Source organism: Camarhynchus parvulus, chromosome 5, assembly GCF_901933205.1.
Source record: "Camarhynchus parvulus chromosome 5, STF_HiC, whole genome shotgun sequence".
In the NCBI taxonomy this organism is placed as follows: Eukaryota; Metazoa; Chordata; class Aves; order Passeriformes; family Thraupidae; genus Camarhynchus; species Camarhynchus parvulus.
The window spans coordinates 32,524,840-32,546,180 of record NC_044575.1 but is presented as its reverse complement, the minus strand read 5'-3'; the positions used below and the strand labels follow the sequence as shown (position 1 = coordinate 32,546,180).

The window sequence follows — 21,341 nt, the reverse complement described above, 5'->3', positions numbered from 1 at the left end:
ATATAGATACCATCATTATAGTGAATTCTCTGCCATCGTCCTAGATTTTCTACTTTAAGAGAAATCTACAGCCCCAAAGCAGCATCTGCTCATTTATCACACAGTCCAGCTTTAGCATTTGTGCTACGTGACCTGCAATCACACTATGCAGCTCCAGCACGTTTATCAGGTTTCTCTAACAAAAGAGAAAGGAGTGACATTTACTGATAATACAAGTACAACTGCATGCTTCTATGTGACTTGCCAACACAGTCAAACAAAGTTCAATTCCCCAAGCAAAAGAAGTGTCGCCTGTGGATACTTACAAGAAACAGTATTTGGTACAGTCAGCACTTCATAATATTCAAACACACTGTAAACTGCTGAAATGCACTGGTTTGAAATAAATAAAAATCTGCCCTCTCCATTTGTGTATGAGACAGACATCACCTTCCCCACACTTTTCAATATGACATTTTTAGCATACACATAATTTAAAATGCTAAACTAACTTTCCACAGTCCTGTAAAGGACAGCATTTTGCAGTTGGTCACTGACTGACATCAGTCTGAAGTAATAAACATTCTGTTCCCAATGAAACATCTAAGTAATTATTTCAAACGTCACTTTATGAAAATATAAACTCCTTAAACTTGGAATTTGAGTAACTGTCTTCTAAACAGTGTATTAGGATTGACAAATCTGTACCATGGATTAAAACCTCCTTTTCTCACAAATAAGACTACATCAAAATGTATTTTGACGAGCACCTGTTCTGAGCACTTTATTTCAAAGCATGTTAAGTACCTTCCCATTCATCTTTGATGTTATCTCGGACATTCAAATTAATTGTAACGTCTGCTCGCACTCGCATGGGCCAGTTTTCACCAATGTTGGGCTTGGCCACCTCCACCACTGTGAAAGAGACAATGGGCTGTGCCATCCTAGCCCATCCACCAAAGACCACACCTCCATATTCTGACAACCTAAGAAATAAACACCAAAATTTTGTTAGTCATTAGCTGATAACAGATTAAATTCTTTTTTAAACTATGAAAAAATTTACCCCACAGTAACTTTTAAGAGAAAGTAGAATTCTTAACTTTATGTGCTACTGAATTAGATTCATGGAATTCTGCATTTTAGAATCAAAGTATAACATGACTTATATTTCAAAAAACAAAGGCAAATTATGCTAGCATTATTCAAAAATACTCACAGAGACAGAAGATAAAGGAAAGGTAACAAAAAGCAAGTACTGAATATAAAAGATATCACACCAAATAAGCCTTTTAAACCAAAAGAGGTTTAAAATGTGGCAGATGGCAAATTCAAGAATACTCAGTAACATCTCCCACAAACAGACGAGTTTATGACGTTTGTGTATTTTGTCAATTCAGCGGAAAATTAACTCATCCATCTTAACACAACTAAGGCTCTTTGTTAGCATCCAGCATGCTGCCTTTAACATACCTGCAGGTATACATAACCACAAACCCTTAAAATATCAACCCTTGGCATGGCAACACCTTATGGAAGGAGTAAGTACAAACCACAGTATCTATGTAGTAATTTTAAACACATTTGTTACTATGTACTTAGTACAAACACAGTATCAGTTTTTGATTCCTAAACACACTTTGATTAGAAGGGAACTGACTGGTTTGCACCAGTTAATAAATATTACCATGGTTTCATCCTACTGACACTATCTTCAATGTCCTGTCTGATCTCATAGGTGGACTCCAAGCGGAAAAGATTGAAGTTCCTCAGCAGGTAGTCATGGAGAGTCAAGAACTGTAGATTCAACTTGGGGAGTGCAAGGCAGCCTAAGGATTTACGGGATGATGGACAAACAAAAAAAAAAGGATGAATTAATACACTGTTTCTATGAATTCATACATATATACACACTTTATTTACAACTGCCATAGCTGTTATCCTTGGAGATTCTAAAAATTACCCATTTTATCAATACACACCTCTAAAAAGCATGTATTTTTCAGGTTCTCTCTAAAAGAATCTGCACAAGATTGAAGGAATTTTCATCCTTCTAGCACTAATACAGTGAACTACTTAAATATTAAATCCATCCATGTATTCAGACAACTAAATGAAGTTTAGAAAATCAAATGCACAACAAAGTAACAGTCTTTGGAAATGCAACAATTAAGTTAGCATTAAAAAATTATGAAAAAGTCTAATAAAATAATAAAAACCATCCAACAATTTCCCTATTCCCATGCTTTATGTTTATTAGATGCCATAAAAACCATTAATGTAGAAAAAAGCGTTAAGTCAATAAATCAAATTTTAACACACATCTCTAAAGCTTCTGTTACTGGTTTGTTTATCAAACGAGAAAGAAAAACATAGGAAGATTAGATCTTATTACACAAAGAGTCTTAGAATTCCTAGACAGGTCCTAAAGCTTTTTCCATTGTTTTAGGATAGCCTTAGATGCAAATTTTCCATAATTTTAATTCCTGTAAGCTACTCATCTAACATTCCTGGACTACTATTCCAGTTTGATACCTATGTTTAAGACCTGTGAAACCATCTTGCTTTTGAAACTTGCAATATCATTGTTGAAACCTTTCTCTGGTATAGGTACTACATATTGATTTCACATGCACTGAGATAGAACAGCAGTGAAGAAAGGCAGCAGAAAACAGTAATTTATATTGTGGAAAGCCTGATGGTGATAAAATACTTGAACACATTTCCCAACACCAAGTAAGAAACCCTGTCCTGTAAAGCTAGTTATATGCATAAAGGGCAAGGTGTGAAGCAACACCTCTTTAAGGCTTCACAGTGTTCATCAGAGAGACATTCTTCTTCCCTCATTTTCTAAAAGGAAAAAGAAACAACACTCCTAACATTCTTGGGTTAAAATTACTCTTACATAAATTTTAGACCAAACTTATTTAGTTACTTTTAAGATCACAAAAAAACCCCTTAAAATACCACAAAACCAACACTGTCTTGTTCGAAACCAGGACAGGAGGATACATGGAGATGAAAAAGTGTAAACTAAACTAAGAAGCAAAATAGAAAAAAATACTTTTAACAGTCTGACAGCAAAAGAAATACTTCACAACAGCACCACCAATACCATAATTCCAAAAGTGTTCACCACAGGAGGAAATATTTCTACTAGTAACCAATGTTACTTGACAAAATTACATCTCGTCATTAACAAAATTTCTTTAATTCTTTATTAAAGTCACAAGGATCATCTGCCTTCTCCTCCTGCCCCCTCTCCCCTCCCCCACAGTAAGCCATATTGCCATTAATACATTTGGCTGATCAAACACAACCACACAGCACACAGAAGCCAACCACCCAAAACAGGATGAATGACAGTAGAGCTGCTCTGACCTGCATTTAAGAACCTGAATAGTTCAGAGCATTAGAACAACGCATCATACCCCCTGATCTTACTCTAAGATACTGGAAGATGCCAAACTACTGCATGTGAGTTTCTTGGACAGAATAAACATAATACATCAGAATTCCTTTTTTACTTGCAGCATTTACTGAACTACTAATCATACCTTCTCCAGAGTAATATTCAGTCGGCACAATATTTTCATCCCAAATAATCTTCTCTGTGGGATAGAGAGGCATCTGGTTGAGCTGCTGAATTTGAGATATTCGTCGCTCATGACGGGAAACCTATAAAAGGAAGCATTTCAAACCTCTGAGTAAAAAAGGAACAATAAAGATACTTTTGAAACAAACAATAATTCATAAGGTGGTCACTTGAGTTTTCTCCATCAATATTTTTCTAATTAAATATTTTAATATAACTAAATGCAAACAGTGACATCAGAAGATGAACAAACACATAGTCCAACTACTCGTCATAGTACAAGAATCAAACAATCCTTTGGGTATTCAGCAGACCAAAAATGGCACAACAGAATTGAAAATACTCAGTCAAGGCTCAGTAGAGAATCAACTTCAAGGACAACTTATTTTACTTTCCATTAAAAATATGGTCAGTACCTAACTAATACTACTCATTCAGTAACAGTTAGTCTTTGGTTCCTCTTTGGGACACAAAAAAATCTATCCAATACTATAATATGTTATCTGAACATATATCTTTCCATGGCAGCCATAGCACATCACTACCCTCAATACGTCAGAAAACCACACGAACTGTTTTTAAAAAAATCAACCACAAAAAAACCTCATGAATGAGATTTTAAAAAACAGCTACAGTATTCTGATATCAAATTAGAAGCCTACAATAGTATTGCTACACCTTGAATATCCAAAAAACCATGATGTGCATCAAACAATATTTCAAATTGGTTTGGGGCCCAAATAGATACTGAATATCTAGATCTACTTTAGCAGATCTTTTTGGTTTTAAATGGGACAAAAACTTTTTCAGAAGAACTCAAAACTGTTTCCAAGGCTCTCCTTATTGACCTAAAAAACCACATAAATATAGAAACTATATTTATGAATAGGCATTTTCGAATACTTAATTTATATGCTTTTGAACCCCATCTTAACATTCCAATTACTGCAAAAACACTGCTGTGGCTCACAGGTGATTCAGAAAACATTCTAAACGACTACTGTACTGCAGTGTAGCTGCTGGATGTAGCTATGCCTTGAGTTTTCAACAGAAGAAGTGCAAGGAGCATTAATCATGTTTTTACCAGCAATTCCAGCAGGAACTCCTTCTCGTGGCTCGTGTCCTCCCCCTCGGGCAGCGGCGGCAGCAGGCACAGGTACGACGCCACCTGGTGGAGAACGTTGGAGCTGCACAGCGAAAGGAAAACAAGAAGCCTCTGTCACACTGAAACCAGGGAGAGCATTACTGAAGCTGCTTTTTCCTTAAAGAAAACTCCAGCTGTCTGATTCGACCAGAGCTAAACAATTACGGGTCAGGCTTTTAAGTGAAGTTTGTGTATAAGGTGTAAGCTGAACCCCTCACCTACAATATACATGGCAAGGGGTGGATATTTTTGTATTATTTCAAGACCTGACACAGAAGCAAGCAACAAAGCATACACTGCCTTTGTCAAAATACATACTGCTATCCTTTTACTCACAGCATTTACAATACAGTACAGTTAATACAGTGGCATGCTTTCATGATTTCTGTTGTAGTTCTTCTACAGAACAGAGTAAAAAAAATAAAGTAAACAAGTTAGATGTTAACTACTGGCTACGCACATGAGAAGTCAGAAGAAAAAAAGCCTGGAAACTTGTTAAGTTTAATCATACTGAGAACCAAGAATTTCAATTTCAGTTTGCTAACTTACCTAAGAGGTCCAAATAACTTCACCAGCGCATCACGAGTATCTACTGCAGCTACATTTGAGAGTGCAAAGTCGTACAACTCTGGGAAATGTGCAAACGCTGCTCTCTGCAAAGGATTCATGCATGAAAAGTGGATGTAAGCATATTAATGAAATGATTTAATAACAGTTTAAATACTTAGAAAAAAGCACAGCTTCTTCTGGTTCAGAACATGAACCACTCTATGGACCCCACCAGGATAGAAATACAAGCCAGATTGAATCTTCGTTTTTCCTAACGCCACCTATTTGTTACTCCTCTACTTCTGACACAGTATCTTCCTTACTACACCCTTCTACCACCATTTGTTGTCATTAAAATAAAACATAAGGAAGCAGATACACAGCTTTGCAAGCAACTAAGAAAAGCCAGGAACAAGTTTAACTTAACCATGCTTCCTTGAATTGTTCTGTTAAAACTGATGCAAACAATTCTAAAAAGTGTGAGTGAATTTGTACAAGGGACCACTGTAGGCACATGTGCACAGTGATCTTGAGGAAATGCTGCCACCTACTGCATCACCACGGGGTCCTACAGCATTCTGCTTCCCCTTAACAGACTTAACAGGAACAGTTCATTTTGGTAACACAAGGTCAAAAATGCTGATGTTTTGCTAGAGCATATTAATTAGTTATAGTCTCATCCACCATGCTGAAGCATTACACATCTTCAATTGCTACAGACAGCCAAGCTACAGTTATTCCTGTAACTCAAGAGGGAAAATAAGGGGTTTGATTTAGGAAATAACCTCCTGCCTATTCCAAATGCAAATTAGACTACAACAGCAAAACCAAATCCTCTGTCTCTCACAAGCACTTCATCCTCTACTTACCTGCAGAGAAGTAATTCTGTCATAGTGAATTGTAGTCATCTCATTCTCTGTCAAAGCATTTCCAGTCTGATCATTGATTTCAAAGCCAGTGTAGAATTTGAGCATATCTAAAAGCTGAGACATCATCAATATAAATTAGTGGATTAACAATAAGAGACACCCCATGAACACTACAAACAAAACCACAGTTCAAGAGGACAAATGCACAAACAAGAACTCCTCAAAGTTCTAGAAGAACTGGGAGTAGTATCTGAATTTTATACTTGGCTGATGCACAAAATCGTTTTTGTTAGGTATCTCATCTGCAAGCCATCAAAATTTCAGTATTGTCCACAAGCAGTGTGGTTTCTTGATATACTAGGGCTTGAAATTGAAACTCATCACAGTAAGGTGATCTAGCCAGAGGCTGTCATAGAACCCAACTTACAGCTTCCTGCTACAGAAAGGGAGAGGCCTTGTGCCTTTCTGCCCTCTCTGATGGCAGCTCTGAAGTTCATCTGACCTTTCAATAGGATTATTTAACTTGGAGGAAGAAAATTATTCAGATGTGCTGCTGCCTTTGTGTACCATCAATACTGACCCTCAGAGAAAATGAACAAGCGGCAGAGATGGGGGACAGCAAACAGCAGGAAAAGCAGCTGAGATGCAGGAAAGGGGACAGATCTTCAGATCCTGCCATATAAAAAACAATGTACTAGCTATGAGAGAGTAAACTGAAGTACAGAAGTGAAAAACAGCTGCACTGCAAAACTGTGTGAAGTCAAAATGAATGAGAGAAGAATGCAGTGGTGACAACTTCTGCTCTGTGTGTCGTAAAGCATGCCAGAAGCTGCACTGCTTTCTAGCTTGTACTTTTAAGAACTCAAAAATCAGAAGCAGAAATATTACGCTGCTCTTGTGAGACCCCACCTGCAGTACTGTGTCCAGCTCTGGGATCTCCAGCACTAAAAACCTTGTTGGAAAATGTCCAGAGAGTTTACTGTAGGGCCCAACCACCTCTTCTGTAACAACAGGCTGAGAGTTCAGACTGTCCAGCCTGAAGAAGGCTCCAGGGAGACCCTATAGCTTCCTTTAAAGTATCTAAACAGAGCTACAAGAAGGATGGAGAAGGATTTTTCACAGAACATGTAGTCACAGAACAAGAGGGAACGGCCTTAAGCTGAAGGAGGGCAGGTTTAGATTAGACAGCAGGATAAAACTTTTCACTGTGAGGATGGTGAGGCACTGGAACTGGGTGCCCACAGATGCCCCATCTCTGGAGCTGTTCATGACCAGGTTGGATGGGATTCTGAGTAACCTGACCTAGTTGAAGGTGTCCCTGTCCTTGGCAGGGGCATTGGAAATGGATGATCTTTAAGGTCTGTTCCAACCCAAGCCATCCTGTGATTCCATGAAATGCTATGTGAGTAGTCACACACATAGGTACAGGTAAGAAAAAAATACTGTGTGACAGATTTAAATAAAGATGTAGTTTGCATCAAACAAAAGCCTATTTTTAATCAAAAGAAACCAACTGCAGCATTCAGAAACAAAGGGAATGAAAAAGTTCTTTTCAAGAACTTTGTATCTCACCTGGCAGAAGAGATGACCCTCTTTTTCTCTTTTAGCAAGACTAGACAGGTAACAGTGAACAACAAGATGGGAGTCATCCAACACTGTATTAAACCAGCGCCGTGTGGGAAGCAAAGCCTGTGGTAAATAACATCATGTTAATACAACCGACTCCTTAAAAAGTAAGAAGTCCTGGCTTCTCAGGATTTTCCACTGCAAGAAGGCATATTAAGATAGATTGCTGCAGTTATTTGCATACCTAATACCCTCACAGAGGTATTAAAGCAGCAGTTATGTATGCCAAGACACTGGGTTGATGCAGGTAAGCTGCTAGGAACAGTGCTTTATGTAACAGGAAGCATGACATGAACTTGCCATAAGTGAGAATTCATCCTGCCAGTCAAAAAGTAAATTAAATAAAGCAATTATTCTACTACCAAATGTCTACAGAATGATTGTGTGCTACAAATGATAAGTCAAACTGCTTCAGCATTGTTTTAAATGTCTGTTTTCTACACTAACTTAATGAATTTTAAGCTTGAGGTCCTTAAAATTGTCAACTGCTGCTTCTAAATATGATAGGGTATCTTCTCTTCTTTGCAAAATACTCAAGTATTTTTCAAATCTTTAGTAACAACACAAATAGAGATCTTTTCTTCTCAGTGTAAATAGATTAAGCTTCTATATATAGCAAATGTTGAACAGCATACAGTAGAAGACCACAACAATTTAAGTGAAAAATTAGCTGCTCTCTACAGACTGAATTTAGAAAGCCAAAATGCCATCAGCATGATGTTTAGAACTGAGATGAAGAAAATAAAAGAATCTGTAGTAGAAAATGCTGGTTGCCCTGTACAATAATTATGAAAACAAACTCATAAAACCGTAACAACTCTCCATTGAATTATTACTTTCAAATTATCAAATCACCAGTTTTGATATGCAGCATATACACTGTAATATGAAACAGTAATATTCTGAAAAAAGCCAAGTAAAAAGAGCCCATTAACTCAGTACATGCTACAAAGGCAATAAGACTTGAATTTACAGCTAATTTCTCGTTTGTTTGTTACAGTCACTTGAACAGGCTTTATAAACCTATCTGAATTCTAATCTTTCTGTAATGCCTAGAGGGAACCAATCTTAAAAATGCTTCTAAGCATTTTAAGTCAGACAGACTTTAGTTCACCTTCCAACATGTTTTCTCTCACCAGAGTATATTACATACATAAGACAGCAAGCTCTAATTTAAATTATTCAATCTATTGCAACTACAAGCACAGACTACTTCAGTGATTTAAAAGAGTGAGCCTGCAGAAATTCACCACAAAAGCATTTTAAAGTTCCCTGTGATACTGTTTCAGAAAACGCTTGTTTTATTTGACAATGCCTTCTGAATCTGAAGTTACTCTAAAATAATTACTCATGCAAAAAATTGCAAATTAATGCCATTTAATACTGGTACCGTGGCGCTTCAAACTGTCTCACTTCCTCGGTATCGGCTGAAAAACTTCACAAAACCTTGCTCCACACCTTATGACTCTAATAAACTGCAGATCCCCAGACTTGGTACTTCTAAATAATGAAGTCTAGCCAAATGGGAATAGTTTGTATTTCAGACTACTGCTGCTTTCTGGGATTTAACCCAACAACACAAAAGAGACTTTAAGTGACCTGTTATGCACTGGGAAGAATAATTCTGAATTATTCCTACCAGATTAAAGCATTACACATTTTCAGAAATGGCCAGTATTATTACCTCTATTCCAATTAAACCCTCATCACTGAGCACTTTAGGATCCTAGCTTTGTCTACTGGCTTATCAACATTGCTGGTCAGCTCCCAGTATGGATGCAATGCTACAACTTCTTATTTACAGATGGAAAATCACTTTTAAACAACCATATGCAAAGCTGTGACATAATCACCTCCCATTTGGAATAAGGCTGTAATAATTACTTCATGCACTTCAACCCTAGAAAAGTACACCTGGAAACTGGCTGAATCCATTTAAAAACTTACCTCAAGGTCTAGCATGAGTTCAATAAACCTCTCACAATAATGAACTTTGTCCATAGAAATAGGACCTAGACAAAAAAATTTTAAAAAGTTTAAATTGATCCACATCACAATATACTTACACTTGAACAACTCCTTAAAAACTAAATAAATGCTACAAATATAAAAGTATTAATTTTAATCTTGTTAAAAGCTAATTAAAATATTATTCTCTTTTTAAAACAATCCTTTCTTATATTAAAAATTCTGGTTAACAATGAAAGAGTAACAGAACCAGAATTTCAGGAATGATTTTATCTGCTTTGAAAAACCTTGAATATAACAAACAAAAATGCTCACTTCCACAAGGTATCACTTGCCCATTATGTTTGTTAAGAACTTTTAATGCCAGGTACTCAAAAATACATTTTTAAAAGCTGCAAACAAGATGTGTGCAAAAGGCCTTGACCATATTCAAAGGTACTCAGAGGTGACTACTAAGGGGCCTTTAGAACTGTGTCAAAACACACTACATCTCCCTTAATGACTTTCCAACTCTTACAGCCTCCAAAGCAATGCTGAAGTAAATTTCCTAAAACAGGTTTAGTATAATTAGGAAAACAGAAGGGATAAGTATCCTTTCTGAGGAAGCCACATTACAAAATTTACAGCTCAGGTAAGAGCTGAAGTTTGCTAAGAGTTTAACAGAAAAAGCAAAGCTCTGGAAACTGATTTCACCCAAATTGTGCTGTGCTTAGAGCATAATAATCCTTTTCTGTTAAAAGGCTAACACCTTCCTCCACAAACACTTTTCCTTTCTAAATCAGGCAAGGAGATAATTTTGCTTGTCACAATGACTCAAGAGCAGCCAAATCTTACAGAATTTCACTTCACTTAGGCTTTTGTTCTTACTGTAAATCAACAGTATGAACAGACAGAGCCTTATGATACCTATTTATACCATCTATTTAACGAGGTAAAGTACTTAAGTAAGTAAGCTTTAAGGCTCTAAGCACACAGTAAAGAATATAAATTCCCAGAAATATTGTTTTTACTAAGTACATACTGAATAGAAGGAGATTTAAAGTAGCTTTTTACTGTTTAATTTTTAAGGAATATACAGATTTGAATATTCATTTTGATATGAAATCCATGCAGACAGGCATAGTGTTCCCTGCAAGCCTCAACTCAGTAAGCTCTCCAACCTCAGGCTGATATCCTAAGGACTAGTTGCTTCAGCAACACAAAAAGATTTTCAAACAGATTACCAGATAACAAAGTAACATAAGAAAGACAGTTACCTGAGACAGGTATTGACTTTAGAACAGAAATGAATTTCTGAATGAGCTGTGAAAGAAATCTTCTCTCTCGATATGCTCTAAAATTGGACATATGACAAAAGAATTAATACTCCTTAAATGCAGACTAGAATAGTATATTGTAGCTTTCACAAATACAAAGTTAGCTGCTTCAAAATTATTATACTGATAGTAGGTTGCTTTGAAACACACCTAAACTATTTAGATGATAACTTTTCTCTCTGCACTCAGGAAGACAGATTAGCAGCCTACATTTTTGGGCACAGAAACTGATTAACAACCTATGCTTCTTACTGTGTCAAGAAGAAGTCAGTCCCCTCCTACACATTAGCACACTGCAGCACAAAGGCATTGGAACATTTAATTTTGGTGAAATAGACACACATTTATTGAAATACTTGCATAAGCTATATATACCTAAGAGTGAAACACTTGCTAAAGGTCATGAAAAGAAGCAAGTAGCGACATGAATATTCTTTTGTGCTTTCATCCTTTAGTTCTAACATTTGAAATCACAAATTCACTGACCAAATAAAATATGAAGTTCTATAACAGTATTTTACATAAAGACTAGTGAAAAACAGAACAGCTTCCAGGAGACCACATATGATGAATCCTCATTGGCCACAGGTTTTCAAAAACCACATTTTTCATTGAAACAATTTATTTTAGCTGAAACACAATGAATGCATTAAGGAAAAAAGGCTTCTGTACATACTGCGTTCTTGACTCTTCATCCATTTTTGCATCATTTTTCTTAATTAGATTCCAGAATTTTCTTAGTTTTGGTGTCTTTTTCAACTCTTGTTCCAATCGATTCTGTAATGTTAAAGTGATATTCAGTCACCAAGGAACCTTGTTTTCATGAGATAAAAATACAGTCCAGTCTTTTTATTAAAACAAAGGAAAAAATATATAACAAACTGAAATAAAGAACTGTCTCTGGCTACTCTCACTAAGTATCACTGTGAAACAAAAATGAAATCATGCTAAAGAGTCCAGTCCTGACTAGATGTCAACTCCATTGCCTCCCTGTGACCTCATGGCCTTGTCTATAAATTATAGCTTGAAGAAGCCATAAACAACAAAGCTCAGTTTTCTGAAAAATTACATAAAAAACATTATTACATGGAAATTTGCAATAAAAAAAGGATTTAGCAAAGCAGACAAAAATGTAATTCCATAGCAATGCTGTAAATATTAGAGTTCCTCAACAGTATTCCATGAGAATTTACTGTACAGGATTTGGACACTGCCTAGAAAACTGCTCTGCCAGTTAACAGTGTTATGCTTACAGGTTGTAGAGCCATCCACATGGGTAAGGAAATCAGCTGCTGCACCTGTCCTCTGATCAAATCCACCTCCTGTTAGAAAGTCACAGATGATAAAAATTTTTAGAACATTCTTATGTTTTCTGATACGCCTGTCTTACAAAATACATCTATGTACAAATCTGACAAAAATATTTATATTGTTTTATCAGATTTCACAATTTCCTAACAGGAACCTGCACGATAACCCTACTCAGAGGCAACTCTGTATTTTAGGTTCTTTTCATGGAGTCTGTCAGTTCTTAACACTTCACCATGGGCCCCATCCATGCAAGTACTTTTAGGACGAAAGCTGCTGAGAACTGATGTTCCTTCTTTCACCATTTCTTATTCCTGAACTCACCCACCGTGCTTTCTCTACTTGTTTTTAAGCAGTTCTTTGTCTCCTGGAGCCCTTAATTTATCAAGTTTCTCTCACTTCTACACTCTTCCCATTGTCTGAAACAAACCATATTGCCCATGTCAGTTCAAATGTGCTCTCTCCAACTATGCCTATGCTCTGGATCCACAAAGTTTTCCTTCTTTCCTGAGCTACTGAAAAATTTCAATTAACATCTTAAGTACGTCTTCATGGACAAATACTCCATTCTCAGCATTCTGAAACTTCAAACTTCAATGCTCTTCACTAAAAACACTTCTGTGACTATTCCATTCTGCCTTTCATAAAAAAGGGCAGCTTCTAATAATAGTGTGCTTTTACAGGCACACTTTCAACAGCTTCCCTATCATGTTGTATTAGAAATATGCTCTGCAAGAAGGATTCTGTAGTCACCATCAAACTATTTAAAATGAAGATTCATTGTATCATGGCCACTACAGAAAAACAGTATCTCAATAAACTATACACTTAAAATTCAAGATGGTTACTGGCTCCCAAAATCATTCCCAAAATCAACTAATACACTTTTTATGTTGTTTTATCTGAGAGACAATTTTATTTCTGCAGACCCTGATTTTGGATAATACACCCCACATGAAATATAAGGAAAAAGCCCAGTAGCAAAAGAGGTTAGAGAGCATTGCTACATATAACAGGTAAAGTGTTCTTCCTGCTTGCTACTTAGGATCTTTAACTCTGTTTTAACCATAAATTGAGAACACAAGTTGGTCTAATGCTTTCTTAAAACTAACTCAGGAGAACTGCAGATAAAAATTGTATCTAAACCTGGTTTCAAAAGTGAAAAAAGCCTCACTGTCTTTCTCAATAATTAATGGAAATAATTTTTGCGCTATTTCTTAGGCAAACTAAAGAGAGCACAGTAGTAACTAATCAGTTTTAAATGTAAAGCATCTTTTCAAATATAAATACATAAATTTTACAATACCATTTTTAAAACAAAAATTTATATCAAATCCTGTCTTTTAATTGTCTAACTGCCAATCCTTCAGTTGCAAGTCTCATCTACGACCTTATGTCAGAGAAAAGCAAATGTGCAGAGAGAGATAAGTCAGGGTCAAAACAGAGGGTAAAAGCCCTCTGGTAGTGTGTTTTCCTTAAATCGGAATTTTGCTTCATCTGTCTTGTAAGAAGAAACTGCTCAAATTAAACTGCTACAAACACAAAGCAGCATAAACACACTGGAAATATTTACATTTACTTTTAACATACCAAACTATTGAAGCAGTGATCAAGGAAAAGCAGCAGGACTGTCTGTTCATGCAGAGAGTACTCACTCTCATTTTCGACCAGCGATGCTTCCAGTATGCGTTTGAAAAAGAAAGGAAAATGTTCTGGCCTTTTTTTGAATGTCTAGGAATAGAAGAGGAAGGTAACTTTGAATCAAGTTGATAGAAATAATTTCAATCTTCATTCACATAACATAGCTGAAGTTCTCTAAATCCATTTAAATCTCTAAAAGAAGGGATCAGTTTTTTTCATTTTCATTTATTCTAACCAGGCAGCACAAGCAAAACAGACTAATGATATCCTTCTGACAAGGGATTCTCCCCCTAAACCTTCTGCATAGTCTAACAGGTGATGCACAGGACAAACTAAACAAGAAGCACAGGTGAAGTCTTGTGGGGATGTTCACCTCGTGACTGCACAGAAATACTCTAACATCTCCCAGCTAGAAGATAAATGGTAGGTTTTGGCCAATGCTATGGCAGCTTTAAGTGACATGCAAAAAGTGAGCAAGTAAAAACCACCAGAGATTAATTATAGTCCTGGAACTTCCATTGAGCTACCTGAGCAGGAAAAAGATAAACTGAATAATTACCAAGATAAAGTAGTCCCTTTACAAGGGCAGTCATGTACCAAATAAATTTAACTAGGCTGCTTGGAACATAACGTGCACCTGTCATTTTATTTCTAGTACGTATGCCAGAAGAAAAGCACACAGATAATATTAAGTTATTAATCAAGTTATTAATCCTTTGTGCTTTGCCAACACTCAAGTAATGGCACACACATTGAACTAAGTGTGCTTCTGAAATAATGCCAGCAAAGAATGCATAAGTAGGCTTCTGTCGTTGAGATGGCCTGTAAAATCTGGATTGTTTGTAGAAACATTAAACAATTTCTAAACCTATTATTACCAAAAAAAAAAAAACCAAAACCAAACCAAACAAACAATATGCACAAAAGAAGAGTAAGACATTATTTTAATATAAAGCAAAAAAGGTAGAAACCAATATGCACGTTTTAAGCAAGGCTTTATTGGATAATGCATTAAACTTTCGTGGTGCCTTACTGAATATACAGATATAGAAATCCTTCTTTTTCCTTCAATATCAGAACAAGAACTTCTCTGTAAATACCCAGCCTCTGTCAAGTGGCAAAAAAGTAAATGCTGGTGATAATGCTCAGCATCTCACAGCAGAACCAAAGACTTTCACACCAGAAGGAATCAAGTAATTTTTCACCTGTCCATTCCCTTCTCCAAAAAAGAACACCAAATTTGAAACACCATATGAGGTATTCCAGCTGAGGCACCATTCCTTTTTAACTCTACAAGCTCTTCTACCTTCTGTCACTGTAAGTGAGCACACTGTAAAAGCTGCAACTTGCAGATCAAAGTCAATTCTAGCTGCAATTGAAATCAGTTACCTCCCACGCAGGGACATTCTCTCTGAACTTCTCATTCACCATACAGCAGATTGACATTAAATATGCCTTACTGGACACCTCTGGAGAATAATTCATCCATAGGTAATTTTCAAGGTACTGACTGTGAAGAGATAAAGAGTATTTCATTAGTTGCAGCCACCCACATAATCTGTCACTCATTTAAAAAAGCAGTTATCCACAAGGTTTTTTTTCCCCTCCTTCCCCCAAAAGCCATCTTCATAGTTTGTGAGTAGTTCCTCAAGTTACCTCTCATCTAGGTCACTGAAGCAAAACTTGTTAGACTCAGTAACTGATGATACTAACAATGTTCACAGAAAGGACAGGAACCTCTGACTCTGTGCTACTGCTGACATACAAATTCCAGAAGTCCATTGCGTGCCATTTGTTAGTGTCAAACCCTTAACCACAATTGACATTTATTCTTCTGCACTTTTTCTAATTAAGATGCAAAAAAAAACCCAAGGGAAGTTTGTCCTTTTGGAGTTACTGGTGCTAACTTAGGGACTTGAGCCTTTCTGAAATATATAATGCATCTCAAACAAAAAACATCTCATATTTTTTCTTAAGATTTGAGAGATATAAGAACCAAACAGAACATAATATATTGTGGTTTTAAGTACATACTGCTAATATTTATTTTACATCTTTTTATACATACTCTGTAAATTCTTCCAGGAAAGTCTGAAGCAGTTGTGAACTACAAATAGATAAATAGATTTCCATTCTTTTTCATGAGAAGAAAACATTAATGACGCTGCTGCACCACAATCCATTTTTAATCTCATACTAAGAGACATAATCCAAAAACTTCTCTGATTTCAGTGAGTTCTGATTTAAGGCTTAATGATACATTCCAAATTACAGACCCAAGTTTTTCACTTATTTCATTCATACTCTTTTTCTCGGTGCTCCACTTACACTAGAAATTGAGAATCACAGAACAAGACACTCTGAGATGTCACTTACATTTATGGAATTATTTCCTCTTTAAACTAACGTCTCCTCACTTAATTTTCCTCAGTACACAATTCAAGGCCTTACAAAGTATGAATCAATACACTACCTTCAAACTGTCTTACTGCCCTGCATTTGCTTCTCACTTTTACAGGTTCCTAGGAAAATATAACTCCAAATTTCCCTCCCATTAGCTCACCTGAATTCAAGAAGCATTATCTTTCTAATCGCAAACCTAAAAAGGAAAAATTAATCAATTAACACAGGAAAGAAAGTCTCCCAGACACAGCTGCATAGAAAATGACTATATTTTCCTTTATTTCATTATATAAGGAAACTTGTAGAAACCCTCAGGAATTACTTCTGTCCTGACATTTCCATGCAATAGCAACCACTTGAATGCAGAAGCAACTGCTGTAACACTGGAGATGCTAAAGTTCATAGAGAGCCATTAAGCAATTACATTCACATTTAAAAGAGATTAATGTAGGCCTTTCAAATATAAAAACACCACTTCTAATAGCCTTGATGATACAAACTGCTAGCGGATGAGAGCATCTCCTGGAAATCTACAATTATATATTTAATCTGTTCATAATGGTGTTTTTTTCTTAGTGACTGGCAATGGAAGTTTGCTTTGACTCCATATGACAAATTCTTAGATTGTTTTCATACAGGAATAATACAGAGAATTCTCTGCAGAGCTCAATCTTCCCCAAAAAGCTCCAGCTACAGTTACACCTCTTTTCTGCACAGAGAGTTGCAGAATGCAGTGTATCTTGGATTCTTCTAACAGTACAATTCACTGAAACCACTTTCCCTTAATGAATCTGGTAAGAGCAGCCAGAACAGAGGAGGAAGCTAGAGGCAGTGCACTCTGCAGCAGTTTTTTTCTTTACATTCCTTAGAGACAAAAGAAGAGATCAGCCTTCTATAACTACCACAACAAAACCAACATAAAAGACAACAGACCACCAAGGAAAGGGTCTGAAAAATATTCACTCCAACCATCACGTTTAAGGTTTATGGGCTTAGGAACTCTCTTGTTACTACATTCAGACTTTGAAATACCATCATGGTTAAATTACTTAAATGCACTTGAGTCATTTTCATCTGCTTTCAACATATAGATGAGTTTGAAAGTACTCTATCAAACATTAGAAACAACTCCAACATTGATAATGTTGGAATGGTAGTAAATAAGAGAAAGCAGCCGGTCTACTTACTTTGACCTGACAATTTCTTTTGTATATATATCTTCAATGACCTATGGAAAAAAAATTTAAGAGACTTTTATATACCCACTAATGTGATTCAAAATGTATTAAGACATTTTACTCTGAATTAGATACCTTCTGCTTGCAGCTATTAAAATACTTTCAATAAATTTTTCCAACAAGAATGAAAGAACCTGCACTATAAGTCGTAACAGACTTACAGTCTGGCACATTTTGACACCACATGACACAGAGATGCAGTTCAGCTGTTGATATACACCCTAACAATCTACAGTCCTAACTATCACAAATACTACAAAACAAACTGAGGCTAAACGGAGATTTAGGCAAACATCCACAAGGAAAAGAAACTTAACAATTAAGTACCCTGCAACACACTATGCCAAATTTTAAACATTCAAAATGCACATATCCACCAGAATGGCAATAAAGTTGTCGGATGGAAGGTTACCAAAGAAGCTTTTAGAAAGAATACAGTTCAGTAATACCTGCATCTTTCATCCTCATTTGATTTCTAAGAGTAGAACCCCCTCAAGCATCTTTTCACCTCAAAGGAGATGCATGAAAGTCTTTTGCCCTCATAACTTTGGGCAAAATAAACCTAATAGAATACAAAATAACTGCATGCCACAGCATACCTTCCTGACAGTGCCTACATTTATAAATTACAAATACATAACAAATTACAGTGTCTCAAGCAACAGTTGACCTTCGAAGCAGTCTCCTAATAGTCTCATATAAAATAAGCAACACTAAATATTGGCACATCACAGACTGGTTGATTGTCATTCCTTTACAGCCCCCAACAAAATTCCAGTAGAAGTAATTACCTTTACATCAAAAGACAATGTTTTCTTCACATGTGGAGCCCAGTATTTATTTGCTAACTGCACAAGGAAAAAAAAAAGAAAGGTTAAATACATACATTTTCATGTCAATGATACAACATCTCTACAACATATCCCATCCCCAAACATATCCCATCCCCAAACTTTATTCCAGTAGTATCTTGCTTAACTTGCTTAACTTCATGCTAACTACAAGTAACAAAATTATGTTTCTTTAACAGCAATACTTATCAACCATTTAAGGTTGATAACCATTGCTGTTTATAGGCTTTTATGCTTAAACCTCTTTCAACAGAAATGTGAGTCTTAGGAAAAATTTCAGATGCATAGGCTGCTATGTAACCAACATTTCCTATTCTGAACTTATGTCTAACAAATCCATCAAAAATAAGCCATGATCTTTCAGGAACTGCAAATCCCAAATGGCTAGTGCTTATGCTTCCTTGAGGAATCTGACAAGTAACTAGAGGTGATATAGAAAAGCCTTGCATTTTAAGGCTCTTAGCTGCGGCCATCACTTCACCAATACTCCTGAGCAATGGTGACACAAGAGCTTCCTGTGTAACTTTATTCAAGCTTCTTTATGTTCTGGAAGAGGAAGGACAGCAGATTTTCAAGGAAAAAAAAAAAAAAAAAAAAAAAAAAATGAAAAAAGAAGGAAAAAAAGAAAGAAGACTTGTAGGAAATCACTTAGAACTTTCACCATCACGGAACTCTCGGTAGCTTTTCACACATTAAAACACGCCTTACAGCGATGCGCAGTGTACTGCACAGACGCGTTTGGTAGCGCTACTTTGTAAATCCCGCCGGTCCGGAAGCGCGGGGGGAAGCACCCTCTCGTACAGGACAGAGGCGTACATCCCTCACCAGCTGCGACCAAGCAAGACGCTCTCCCCATCACCCACGGCCTGCAAAGGCTATTTCAACACCGCCAGAACGTCCGTTCGAGCCCCGGCTGCGGCCGCAGCAGAGGCGGCCCGGAGGCGCCGCCGGCCCTACCTGTGTCACGTACTCCGCGTTGATCTGCGACACCGTGGGCGCCACGATCTTCTTCGGCGGGGCCGAGGACGCCGCCGTCGCCGCGGCCGCCGCCATGGTGCCGCCGCTGGAGCCGCCCGGCACAGGCCCCGGTGCCCCGGCGCTGCCAGCCCGGGCCAGGCCGAGGGAGGGATCTCCGGGCCGGGAGCAGCGGAGGCGGGAGCGCTTCCGGGGCCGGGAGGGCTGGAGCGGCCGCGGGGAGGCGGGCGGCGGCCGCGCCATCTGCTGCTCCCTCCGTGCCGCTGCAGTTCCGACTTGCACCGCCGCAGTTCCCTCCCTGCACCACTGCTCCCTCCCTGCACCACTGCTCCGTCCCTGCCCCCGGAGGAGTTCAGGAGTCGGTGTTGAAAGGCTACGGGAAAAGGTGAAGGAGGATGTCAGCGCACGGGGTTGCTGCCACACTCAGCCTTCCAACGCTTACGGGGACTCCTATTTTATGTATCACTGAGAGCGCACCTTTCTGTCCATCTAACGTGGAAAAACCACACTCGTTTTAATATCAAACAGTCGGTTTAATATCAAACTGACTCCTGAGCGTGGGTGAGTGCTCTGTCCCATCCACAGGCCCATAATTAAGGCCTTTTACTTAAGAGTTGGCTAGAATGATCCTTACGGGGTCCGTTCCAACTCAGAATACTCTGTTGAATCTCTTGAAATGTGTGCAGGAAAGGCAAAGGTACAAGGGTAAAATTGCATGCTCAAGGAAGTCAACAGTTTGGTAATGCTTTAGAATGGTTTCCAATTAACCTACTCTATTTGGTAAACTAATTAAGGCGGAAATTACCAGACTCCCCAGGGAAGTTACTGTGCTTTGTTTCTGGGCTCATTATCCATCACCTGCCACTTGAGTACTTTAAACTTCCAGGCAGGTCCCATTGAAGTCTGTTTGAATATGACCTCCTTTGTTTTCATATCAAGGTGATCTCCATTTCTTCAAGCAGAGGTTAAACTAAATATTCTTTTTGAAGTTGAATTAGAATGTACAATGGGAATGGGAAAAGTAATGACAGTACCTTGAATAAGATCAGACAATGGCTGCATTCAAATAAATATGCCTACTGCATGACTTTACTTTAGAAGATCCAGGAAAATGAAAACTAGTAAAATTTAAAATTTACAAAAGTACCAATAACAAATTTTGTAAATAACAAAGATTGAAATTGAAGCTACAAAACAGTGATAAAAAAGGACAAAGGTTTATTACCTATAAATATAGGCTGAAAATAGGAAAGTTTCTCAACTGGCTTTCAGATGGAAGTCAGAAGTTTGATTTGTGCTAAGATGGGACAATTAGGAGAAGCAAATGCATTTTGGACTTTGTAAATTTTGTAAAAAAATTTGTGAATTTTCTCGAACAGCCTTGCAAGGCTAACCTAATCTTCTGGTTATGATGGATCATCAGGCCTGTGTCAAAATCCGCAAATTTCCAGATGTTATCAAAGCTATGAAACCTCAAGGAGGAATCCACGTTTACCTAACTTTAGGCATTTGGGTGTCCCAGTGAGGAGGTCAGTTGTCTTCAACCTCACTACAGTCAGTGTGGCAACAGAAGTCCTTCCAAAGGGCAAGTCAGAACTAATGTAAGTGCTCTCATTCTCTGAAGGAGCTTCTGGTATCAGAAACAAATATTAGATGCCTAATGTTAGGCAGTAGGATTACATCCCTCAGTGAAAATGTCAAACCAAGTGACAAAGATCTTCTCCCTATAAATAATATATTAATTTTTTTTCTCTATACAGGGTATTGTTTATTTAGAGAGGGCTGGGGACAGTAGGACTACAAATGAGTAGCAAAAGTATAAATTAATGCTTTGGAAAAATGGATTGCTTTCATCCTCAAGAGCAGGGGAACCTTTAAA

General features: G+C 37.4%; 1 protein-coding gene across 1 annotated transcript in view; it reads right to left on the bottom strand.

Moving 5' to 3' along the window:
* AQR (aquarius intron-binding spliceosomal factor) overlaps nucleotides 1-19,623 on the bottom strand; it is a 46,642-nt gene extending 27,019 nt beyond the window's left edge. The window contains exons 1-17 of the mRNA XM_030949368.1: nucleotides 19,445-19,623; nucleotides 18,428-18,484; nucleotides 17,586-17,626; nucleotides 16,559-16,594; nucleotides 15,385-15,505; nucleotides 13,945-14,085; nucleotides 12,300-12,368; nucleotides 11,723-11,823; nucleotides 10,987-11,063; nucleotides 9,710-9,774; nucleotides 7,709-7,825; nucleotides 6,137-6,250; nucleotides 5,268-5,371; nucleotides 4,659-4,761; nucleotides 3,537-3,657; nucleotides 1,667-1,808; nucleotides 787-965 (exon numbers count right to left, since the gene is read on the bottom strand). Of these exons, the coding sequence (XP_030805228.1) occupies nucleotides 787-965; nucleotides 1,667-1,808; nucleotides 3,537-3,657; nucleotides 4,659-4,761; nucleotides 5,268-5,371; nucleotides 6,137-6,250; nucleotides 7,709-7,825; nucleotides 9,710-9,774; nucleotides 10,987-11,063; nucleotides 11,723-11,823; nucleotides 12,300-12,368; nucleotides 13,945-14,085; nucleotides 15,385-15,505; nucleotides 16,559-16,594; nucleotides 17,586-17,626; nucleotides 18,428-18,484; nucleotides 19,445-19,540 (1,684 nt within the window). The 5' untranslated portion in view covers nucleotides 19,541-19,623. The remainder of the gene's footprint in view (nucleotides 1-786; nucleotides 966-1,666; nucleotides 1,809-3,536; nucleotides 3,658-4,658; nucleotides 4,762-5,267; nucleotides 5,372-6,136; nucleotides 6,251-7,708; nucleotides 7,826-9,709; nucleotides 9,775-10,986; nucleotides 11,064-11,722; nucleotides 11,824-12,299; nucleotides 12,369-13,944; nucleotides 14,086-15,384; nucleotides 15,506-16,558; nucleotides 16,595-17,585; nucleotides 17,627-18,427; nucleotides 18,485-19,444) is intronic.
* Nucleotides 19,624-21,341: the final 1,718 nt, after the last annotated feature.